Source organism: Clarias gariepinus, chromosome 11 (assembly GCF_024256425.1).
Source record: "Clarias gariepinus isolate MV-2021 ecotype Netherlands chromosome 11, CGAR_prim_01v2, whole genome shotgun sequence".
NCBI lineage: Eukaryota > Metazoa > Chordata > Actinopteri > Siluriformes > Clariidae > Clarias > Clarias gariepinus.
Window position 1 is genome coordinate 27573345 of NC_071110.1, and position 11388 is coordinate 27584732.

At 38.6% G+C, this 11388-nt stretch overlaps 1 protein-coding gene across 2 annotated transcripts; it reads right to left on the minus strand.

Moving 5' to 3' along the window:
- Positions 1-915: 915 nt before the first annotated feature.
- Positions 916-7017, minus strand: exo5 (exonuclease 5). 2 transcript variants are annotated; one of them, XM_053507103.1, is made up of 6 exons: positions 6684-7017; positions 4726-4813; positions 4239-4477; positions 4038-4142; positions 3774-3946; positions 916-1771 (listed from the first exon to the last, which is right to left on the minus strand). In XM_053507103.1, exons 1-6 carry the CDS (start codon positions 6751-6753, stop codon positions 1298-1300), a joined length of 1149 nt encoding a protein of 382 aa, XP_053363078.1. In that variant the 5' UTR covers positions 6754-7017; the 3' UTR covers positions 916-1297. The 2 variants fall into 2 exon arrangements, with proteins under 2 accessions (XP_053363078.1, XP_053363079.1); XM_053507104.1 differs by having other exon boundaries at positions 6671-7016.
- Positions 7018-11388: the final 4371 nt, after the last annotated feature.

Consider the following 11388-nt stretch of genomic DNA (forward strand, 5'->3'; position numbering starts at 1 on the left):
CACCACACTACAATAATCCCATCATTAGACATGGTAAAGCATAGTGACAGCATCACGCCCTGGGGGTGCTTCTCTTCAGCTGGGACTGTGGCTCTAGTCAAGATAAAGGGAATAATGGATCGCTCAAAATATCAATCTATTTTTGCTCAAAACCTGCAAGCCTCTATCAGACGTGGGGAAGATAAATAAAAAATTTTCCTCGCAGCACAATAACGATCAAAAGCACGAATCCATGTCAACAGAAGAACGGCTTCAGAAGATGACTTTCATGGTTCTGAAGTGAGCCAGACAGAGTCAAGATCTAAATCCTATCAAAACCCAGTGAGATGACTTGAAGAAGGCTGTGCACAGGAGATCATCCTTGCAATGTAATAAACCTTGGGAGTGGAACAAATCAGGATGTGTTACAGGTAAAGAGACTTACCAAAAAGACGAAGTGATGTATTACAGGGAAAAAAAGTGCAAAAATAGGTGTTAAGAGGTGCACACACATACACAACCATGTTATTACTTTTTATTTTCCCTTATGTATTGACACAGATACAATGCATTGTATAAACGTTGAAACAATTGAACACAGAAAAGGCTGATCCTATGTACACGCCCATCTTTGCCAGATGCTAATGAATATTAATAGGTATGCAAATGAAACAGTCACATGAAACATGTGAGGAGTCTGTAAAAAGCTTGCGTTTCTTTTCTTTTTGTGCATTGGCTGTTTCTGACATGATGGTTATTTTGAAGAAAATCATAATGAGGTCTCAGGTCACATGATCTTAGTGCCATGGAAGGGAGGTTGGGCCTAATTAGCAGACTAAAAGTACAGGCTGCACAAAACCATTTTTCATAAATAGATGTGCAAGGCCAAGACAATAACGACATCACTCAATTTTTGTAAAAATTCTTCTTATTTATTCTGAAATTTTGTTTTTCACTTGAAATTACATCCGAGGGATGTTGTGTCACAAAATAGATGTGATTTATCTCAGTTTCACATTAATACATTAATTAAACAGTAATTAACATTATTATCCATTAATTAAAACATTTAAATAGACTTTTTTTCTCTTATTAATCTTTTTAAAAAATCTTTGTAAAAAATCTTTAGTATGTGATCAATTTAACATTAAAACAATCATTAAAATGTTTACATATGTAAAATTAATAGTGTATCCTTACTAAAAAAAAATCTGAAATTCATAATTAAAGTCAAAAAGAGGTAGTTACAGTATAATGATTTAGTCACAGACAGAGGTTAATGCCATTAGCATAGCTGGTTGAAACAAATAACTGCAAGTCAGTTCATGTTGTCTCTCTTCGTGGTGTGAAGACTCTCAGGGATGTGAGATCTATTTTTTTTCCAGTCACAGATCTCCTCAAAGGAACATGATGTGCATTTCCAAACCTCTTCTATATCCACCCCCTTCGGCTCTCTCTGTCCTCTCCAGTATTCCACGTACCCTCGGAGCTCCGCCCTCAGCTGGGACTCGTCAAACTGCACCACCTCTGTGCCGATCAAGCTGCCCGAGCCCTGGTGACAATACTCCAGCTGGAGCACGTCGACACATGGCAGGTCGGAACAGCTCAAAGTGAGGAGGAAAGCTTCCAGGAGTTCACCAAAGGTGACTACGTTTATTCCGACATAAGAGGCATGAGTTATGATCTCGGTTCCAAGAACCGAGCAGGCTTTGACTTTGAGGTGCTCCAAAATGTGTGCTTTCTTCATTTCCCCCCTGACCAATGCATCAAACAGAAGCTTGTACAAGCCCACCTAACACACATAGAGGGAAAAGATGGTCAGTAAAGCAAACACGGGAAGGAAGGACAAGCTTGAAAAAGATAGCAGATATCTGTAATGGTTCTCAATAATCCAACCTATAAATGTATCCTATATCCTTATCCTTCATGCTACAAGGGGGGTTCAGGTCAAACTGGCACTTATGATGACATTTTGAAAACCGGCAAAAGACTTCATGCACTGGGCGGTGATGAGACTCTTACCAGCAGTAAAATACTTGAATGGCGCAAACATTTTAAATAAATCCGTATGTCTGTAAATGACGATCCTGGCTGAGGTGGCTCGAAGCCCACTGCTGTCTTTCCCATAAATCTGATTTTTAAAAATTGACGGAAAACCTGTCACCAAGTTATATATGAGACGCATATGTCTGTGGGAACTGACTCCCTTCGTACAGTCCTGACCTCACAACAAGCTATTTTCACATGTTTGGGCCATTAAAGGAGTCTTTGGGAGGTCAGCGTTTCAGACATAAAGAACTGGCTCTAAATAAAGGGGGGGTTAAGTCTCATAACTGTGTCCTGTTATTCTGTACAATCAAAAGTCCCAGTTTGACTGTGCATGTGGAGGTCCTGCTATGAATCAGACAACAGGATTTTAAAAGGGATTGAAATCTCAACATTGGTTTTGTGTCCTTGTCTTTACTGATTTAGAAATACGATGGTTATCATTATACCGCTAAAATATCCATCTATACCCACGTCTAAAGCTCCTGCCAGGGACAATAACCAAGGCCACTGGCTAAACTATCTTTGTATATAAAAGAAATTATGATCATGAATCAGTTCTTAACAACAACCACTCAACCACAACCCAGATAATAAAGCCTCAAACCTTCAGATCACCATCAGATCGGTTTATATTTTTGTGGTGCTTTTTCTTGTGTATAGTCTTCTTTATTAAAAGAAAACAAGCCGATGGTGGGCTAGTTTTAATTTTGGTCTCACCCGACCACAACACATGATTCTAGCCATAGAAAATCAGGCTGCTCTCCATGAATGGCTTCTTTCATGCAACACTTCCAAACAGCATATTCTAAAAAAAGGCATTGTGTAAAAACAGTTTTTTTCATAATTCAGAAACTGTAATGTGTGGATTTTTTTTTTTGGCAACCTACTTTTTCATGTTAGTATTGGGACATTTACCAATATGCATCACTCCGCATCACAGGTGATCTACAGTCGCTAATTACACTAACTGTTGCTCGCAGCCTGGGTGAAAAATACACTATAAGGACACAAGTATTTGGCCAAACCAGCTAATTATTGAGTTCAGTCTCAATCAATCAATCAGGTCCCTTAGCCCCAGTGAAGAGCACTGAATAATGCTATACTTCCAACTTTGTGGCAACAGTTTGTGGAAGGGCCTTTTTCTGTTCCAACATGCCTGCGCCCCAGTGCACAAAGCCAGGACTATAAACAGATGGTTTGATGAGTTTAGTGTAGAAAAACTTGATCGGCCCAAACATAGAGCCCTGACCTCAACTCCATCGAGCGCCTTTGGGATGAACTGGAATGGAGATTGCGAGCCAGGCCTTTTAGTCCAACACCAGCCTCATAAATGCTTTACAGAACAAATGGGCACGAATTCCAAAAACAGAAACACTCGAAAGTAGAAGCTGTTAAACCTGCAAAAGGGGGACCAACTCTATATTGAATTTTACGTATTTGGATACAATGTCATTGCAGGTTTGGCCAAATACTTTTGTCCATATAGGGTAGATTGGTACAGTCCGCCATATATTTTCTCTACTTAATGATTGCTTAAGGCCTAAGGCAAGCTACAAAGCCAACTAGCTTCTAACACGACTTCTAACTCATTCCCAAATTCTTCTGTGACCTCTAATCAAGGGCACTACTTAGCGGGTTGAATAAGTGCTTCTACACCCTACAAATGATCACACGGCATCATACGATATTGCTTACTTAATCAGAGAAACAAAGAAATTTTATGGGAAAGAAAGTGTTTTTCACACCTGAAAGCGATGGCCGTGAGCCTGGGCAGCACCAGGCAGGGAGTCGTGCTTGCGGGTCTTCAGCTCCTTCAACACCAGCTCCCCCTTCTGGTTATAACTCAGCTCATCGATGATGCCCTTAAGATACACACCCTCAACTATACCAAACACTGGAAATTCGCGCACACACTGTCCTAAAGACACAAAAAAACCAGATGTGAGAACATAGAAGATAATAACGCAAACTACATTCCATGTTTAATACCATCTCATCTTTTCACGTACCCGTCTCTAAACTCGGAATCATGTGTAACATGTTGATCAGACTAAGAGCCGCTGAATCCTCACGCGATTTAATATTAATGGGAACTACATCGTGGACCTCCAACTCTGTGTGCAGAAATATAAACATTAAGGAACATGAGAATAAAAAAAAAAAAAAAAAAACAGTAATTATCCACGGAACTTCACACTGCAAATTCTCACCTCTTGCTAGATGAATGCTTGTTCCAGCCTGCACCTCGGGTCGCTGTTTGTCTTTCTTTCTGATTTGGGGTTTCAGGAAGCCATACACAAGTTTCTTCTCACACCACGTCTGCTCGGACAGCAAGCTGACATTCAGGTGAAGCTTCCCGAAACGCAGAGGGAGGACAGAGCTGTCCTCAGCATCTCGCTTCCTCTTCACACCCATCTGCTCGCTTCCTTTAACAGGACTCTCTGCAGTGCTGTGTGTCATCACATCAGGTTTGTTTATTAGCTCACTGCATTTAAATACTTGAATGTGCATTTGCAATTAGGGTTAGATTACAACCTTTACAACCATAAAGATGTTCAATTTGAAATCAATTTAAAAAGTGTTTTTTTAAATAAATACATTTTATATGAACTAAATATGAAAATGTTTGGGAGACATTGTGCTAAAAGTGTTCATGTCCCCTATGCACAGAAACTGTTGTAAATGCTGAAGACTTACGAGTGAGATGATGCTGTGGAAGTGATGGTTATGTCATTTCGGACGTCTCCACTTGTTGCACTAGAACTGCCTGGCTGAGAGGATTCTTCTGAAATTTTGCAAACATAATCACATGAACAGAACTGAAGCAGGTTAACTGTATTAGTAATAACAAGATCAATGTATTAAGATTTGCATTTGATATGATTTAAAACACTGGAATACTGTGTACCACTTATTAAGGTATGTGAGAATGAGTATGTTGTGCAGATAGTATGTCGTGGCCATGACTTACTAAGGCGTCGGAATGAGTTACTACTGTATATTGTTTCCAGGAGTTACTAAGGTGTGGGAATGAGATACTATATTGTGGCCATGACTTACTAAGGTGTGGGAATGAGATACTATGTTGTGGCCATGACTTACTAAGGTGTGGGAATGAGATACTATGTTGTGGCCATGACTTACTAAGGTGTGGGAATGAGATACTATGTTGTGGCCATGACTTACTAAGGTGTGGGAATGAGATACTATGTTGTGGCCATGACTTACTAAGGTGTGGGAATGAGATACTATGTTGTGGCCATGACTTACTAAGATGTGGGAATGAGATACTATGTTGTGGCCATGACTTACTAAGATGTGGGAATGAGATACTATGTTGTGGCCATGACTTACTAAGGTGTGGGAATGAGATACTATGTAGTGGCCATGACTTACTAAGGTGTGGGAATGAGATACTATGTTGTGGCCATGACTTACTAAGGTGTGGGAATGAGATACTATATTGTGGCCATGACTTACTAAGATGTGGGAATGAGATACTATGTTGTGGCCATGACTTACTAAGGTGTGGGAATGAGATACTATGTAGTGGCCATGACTTACTAAGGTGTGGGAATGAGATACTATGTTGTGGCCATGACTTACTAAGGTGTGGGAATGAGATACTATATTGTGGCCATGACTTACTAAGGTGTGGGAATGAGATACTATGTAGTGGCCATGACTTACTAAGGTGTGGGAATGAGATAGTATGTTGTGGCCATGACTTACTAAGGCGTCGGAATGAGTTACTACTGTATATTGTTTCCAGGAGTTACTAAGGTGTGGGAATGAGATAGTATGAGATGGCCATGACTTACTAACCCGTTGGAATGAGATACTGTACTATGCTTTGGCCATGACTTACTAAAGTGTGGGTACTAGATAGTATGTCGTGCCCATGACTTACTAAAGCGTGGAAATTAAATAATGTAACGCGCGGTTGCAAGATACTTGTTTCGGCCATGAGATAAGAACATGTGGTAATGAGATCATTTATATCCCAGATGTGACAGGATGATTGTTGTTTTGGAGTTATGTTGTGTGTCAGCAAGGAAATACTCATCCATTTATACTAACAGTTAGAAAACAAAATCAATTCCAATTTGTTTGTAGTTTACATGTTAAGTGTAATGAGATTATTAAGTTGTGGCCACAGCATAGTATCTTGTGACTTTTTTAAGTAGTTTGTTTTTACACCTTAGTAAATTGTGGCCACAGATTCTTTTTTCCTTCCAATGTCAATAGAGGGGCTCCATAGAACACAACTTTTTCAGTTTTATATCATGATAATAAATATTTTTATACAAATATAATATTTATATAATATTTCTGAAGTAAAATAACAAAAAATTTGATTCACTGTCATATTTAAAAAAGATGTTTCATGTGATCAGTCTTACAAAAATGGTAAACCAGCGCCATCTTGCGTTTAAACATATGAATTACACTTTACTCATGACGCAGCTCAATAATATCCTCAGAAATTGTGCGTCTTGTTTGCGATCAGTAAAAACAAAGACAGAATGGCAGATATGTACATTATTATTGATAATAATGATAATAATAATAAGCACTTGTATCCATGTTAACGAAGGCTTTAAACAGGCTGTAAACAATTTGTAACTCATGGCGCGCGCACAGCTATTGTTTACCGCTGCAGAAATGCTCGGACTGAATCTCCAGGAGCTCCGAGTCGCTGATGGAGTCCCACTCTCCGTCCATCAGCGCGGTCACGTGACACAACAACGCAGGAACACGGAAACAAACGATGCACCGCTTCTGTGTCTTCGGCGTTGAAACGAGGTCCTAATCCGACATCACGGTGATGTTGGAAATGAAACGTTTAGTTATAATCGCTATTAAATCTCTCCCAACTCGTCATTCAGTGTTTTTACTCGACTGTCCGCGCGGGTCATGTCCGGACGTATCCGTGTTTTAAGACACGCCCACATAGTATAAAACACGCCCATATACTACACGATACGCCCATATACTATATGACACGCCCATGTGGTTTTTCAGCAGCGCTTACAGTAGCGTGTGGGTTTTAATCATGATATAAAGCATTTTTTTGTTTTATTTTACTAGAGTATACTAGAATAAACCTCTCAGTTTGACATAACAGTTGATGATATCGTTAAAGACACACCCGTGACTGAACTACCCGCGCAAACAGAATTTCTGAGTTAGATAGATAGATAGATAGATAGATAGATAGATAGATTAAATGAGCTATTTAGTTGATGTAGCATATAGTGTAGTACATCCATCCATTCATCCATCTAGAAACCTCTAAAGACCATGAAGGCTAATGATGATCATTGTATTTATTCCCATTTTTATAACCGTGGTAGGACCTCCGGGCAACATTCACATGCACATTCACACACTACAGCCAATTTAGGAACGGCGATAAGCCTAATCTGCATGTCTTTGGACTGTGGGACTGGATCAAATCCAGGCCATGGAGGTATGAGGTGACAGTGCTAACCACTAAGCCACCATAAAGCCTATTACCTCACAGAATGGCATAAAAGTTGATGATGATGATGTAAAAGACGAATCTGTGACACATCTGCCTGCGAATACTGTTGGGCTGGTGTTTGCACAGGTAGTTCAGTCACAGGCGTGTCTTTTACATCAGACTTTCTGTAATGTTGCTGTAAAATAGCGAGGTCTGCTTGAAAGGTCATAGACAGTGTTTGTGTGTTAAAATGAGACCAGGGCTGGATAGTTTTGTTCTGCAGAAAAGATGTCTGAAGTCACAGAGAGATCCTGCTCTGTAGAAGCTGCCTCAGCCTATTTGTGCAATTACTCCATTCTGCCCTTGTGAGTAATAGTATAGTAATGATGTCACTGTTGATTATCTGCTCTTGTGCTTGAAAAATAATTGTTTTTTCTATGAACATTTAGTAGGATGTTGTTTATTGCATATATATATATATATATATATATATATATATATATATATATATATATATATATATATATATATATATACACACACACACATACATACATACATATGGTTTTTTTTTTTTTTTTTTAATAGACCAGTACATCAAAGTAATTTAACTGTTTAATAGACATGGGTATTTTTTTTTTTTACAGATTCACTGTAAAACATTAAAATAATAATACATATTTGTGAGGTAGGATTAACCCAATATTCCAGTTAAAATGAACCAACATCTGGGTAAAACATTTGACCACTTTATGTGGTAGAATTAACCCAGCATTATAGTTAAATATGGCGTAGCATTTGGGTTGAATATTTAACCCATCTTGCTGGGTTAAACAAATAACCCATTTTGCTGGGCTAAATTAACCCAGCATGTAGTTAGTCCAATATTTACCCAGCAGCTGGGTTAAAAAAACAACCCAAACTGGGTTGTTTTTAACCCAGTATTTTTGGATATTTGGATTGTAGCTTATTTAATGTCAGTTTAATAAAAAAAAAAAAAAGAGAGGCTTAGTAAATAAACTGTTACTACATCTGCTAATCTTCATAGCTGAAATTATATCAAGGTGTTTAAATTCACTACATCCAGAGCACCGCAGTGAAGTTGGTTTTAATATTGGACATTTGCTACACATTTAAGAACCCCTCTTCTGCTTTTTAAGAAATAAACAGAAAAAATTGCAGCACATGTATTTTCTTAGTCTGGAGTATACAGAGATTCTGTGTAATTTACTTGTCTGAAAGCTTCAAGTGTTATTTTTTTTCTGCATTGCTTGGTTGAACATGATTAGTTACAGTGCATGTGGGAAGTATTCACAGCGCTTCCACATTTTGTTATTTTACAGTCTCATTCCACAATGGATTAAATTCATTATGTTCCTTAAAATTCTACAAACAATGACAAGGTGAAAGATGTTTGTTTGAAACAAAAACGAAAAGGCAAAACACACGTTCATACAGTAACTATTCACAGCCGTTGCCATGACGCACAAAATTGAGCTCAGGTGCATCCTGTTTCCACTGTTCATCCTTGAGACGTTTCTGCAACTTGGTCCAACTGTGGTATAAATTTAGTTGATTTGACATAATTTGGAAAAGTACACACCTGTCTATATAAGGTCTTACAGTTAACAGTGCATGTCAAACCAAGCCATGAAGTTCAAGGAATTGTTTGTAGACCTCCGAAACAGGATTGTATCAAGGCACAGATCTGGGGAGGGGTACAAAAAAATGTCTGCATTGAAGGTCCAGATGAGCACAGTGGCCTCCATCATCTATAAATGGGAGAAGTTTGGAACCCTAGAGGATATATAAATAAATTAATAAATTAATCTCATTAATTGTAATCTCATTAATTCCTTCTCACAAAGGAGATTAATCGCATTAATCTCCTTTGAACAGTTAATAGTGAGATGTGTCTGCCAATACTGTTCTTGTAAGAACTATTACAGAAAGGCTGACCTCTGTGTCTTAAAATAACAAATAACTGTTGTTTTTGTTGTTGTTACGTGATTACCTAATTCCATATGTGTTATTTTATAGTTTTGAAATCCCCAGTATTGTTGTAGAATGTAGAAAATAAATCACTAAACAAAAACAAAGAAATTTGCAAGTGACCCCAAACTTACCTAATACACTACCGTTCAAAAGTTTTAGAACACTTGCAAAAATTTTTTTTTTGTTTAGTGATTTATTTTCTACATTCTACAACAATACTGGGTTAGTTAGTTATTTTAAGACACAGAGGTCAGCCTTTCTGTAATAGGTTTTGCGAGAACAGTATTGTCAAGTGCATTTGCAAAATCCGTCAAGCACCATAATGAAACTGGCTCTCATAAAGACCATCCCAGGAAAGCGAGACCAAGACCTACCTCTGCCGCAGACGAGAAGTTCATTTAGAGTTATCAGCCTGAAAAAATGACCAATTAACAGCACCTGAGATAAGAGGCGTTATGAAGTCTTTACAGAGCATAAGTAGCAGAAAAATCTCACCATTAACTGTTCAAAGGAGATTAATGCATTTTTGGACGCCTTCAGCATTCCTTTACAATGTAGAAAGAAATAAAAATCAGGAACCATCATAAGGTTAGAAAGTGTTCTAAAGCTTTCGAACAGTAGTGTATGTATACACAGTAAGGTCAATAAGTGAGGTCAATAAGTGAGGTCAATAAGTATTTGATCACTTGCTTATCAGTCAGATTTTTGACCCTCAAAAACCAGTTATTTTGCTTTTAAATAGTCCATATGCTTCTTACGGAGCCACTCCTTGGTTTTCCTGGCTGTGTGCTTTGGGTCATTGTCATGTTGGAAGATCCAGCCAAGACCCATCTTAAATGAGGTTTTTGCCCAATATGTCACAATACATGGCCCCGTTCATCCTCTCTTTAATACAGTGCAGTCATCCTGTCCCCTGTGCAGAAAACGCCCCAGAGCATAATGCTTCCAGCCCCATGCTTCACTGTAGGTATTATTGGGATGATACTCATCATTCTTCTTCCTCTAAACACGGCGAATGGAGTTGAGACTAAAAAGTTCTACTTTGGTCTCATCTGACCACAGGACTTTCTCCCACGACTCCTCTGGATCATCCAGATGGTCCCTGGCAAACTTCAGACGGGCCTGGACATGGGCTGAGTTAAGCAGGGGAACCTTCCGTGCAATGCAAGATTTTAAACCATGACGTCTTAGTGTATTACTGATGGTAGCCTTGGAAACGATGGTCCCAGCTCTCTTCACGGCATTGACCAGCTCCTCCCGTGTAGTTCTGGGCTGATTCTTCACCATTCTTAGCATCATTGACACCCCATGTATCTACTTAGACTTTGGCTGATTGTGGGGTGCACAGGTGTCTTTATGAGAGCTAACGACCTCAAACAGGTGCTACTAATTTAGAATCATGAGCGGAGTGTAGCTGGACTATTTAAAAGCAAAATAACAGGTCTTTAAAGGTCAGAAATCTGACTGATAAGGAAGTAATCAAATACTTATTTGACACAGTAATTCACAAATAAATTGTTAAAAAAATCATACAATTTCATACAAGAGTTCAAGTGCTCAATTTCCTCCTTATTGTGCTTATCAACACAATTCTTTTCCAGAGCGGCATGATTTTTCTTTGCATCCCGAAGTGGGATGAAATCAGCAGTGGGTGAAATATTTTGTAATCTACCTTGCTGTGGTGAAGTATCTACAGAACAGGTTATTTTCCACCTCTTTATCAGAGTTTGAACAGCACTGACTGGTATTCACTGACCCCTCCCATTTCAGCAACCACTTTATTATCTGTTCTCAAGGGACAATATTATAGAAATGAAAATTGGATATACTTTAGAGTAGTCTATGTGCAGCTTGTATATCAGTACAGATTTACTGTCCTCTAACAATAACTTAACATG

Coding starts and splice junctions, on each gene's coding strand:
- exo5 (XM_053507103.1), bottom strand. CDS start 6,753: ATGGACGGAGAGTGGGACTCCATCAGCGACTCGGAGCTCCTGGAGATT. Junction 4,814..6,683: donor GTCCGAGCATTTCTGCAGCG/GTAAACAATAGC, acceptor GCAAAATTTCAG/AAGAATCCTCTCAGCCAGGC. Junction 4,478..4,725: donor TCCACAGCATCATCTCACTC/GTAAGTCTTCAG, acceptor GATGACACACAG/CACTGCAGAGAGTCCTGTTA.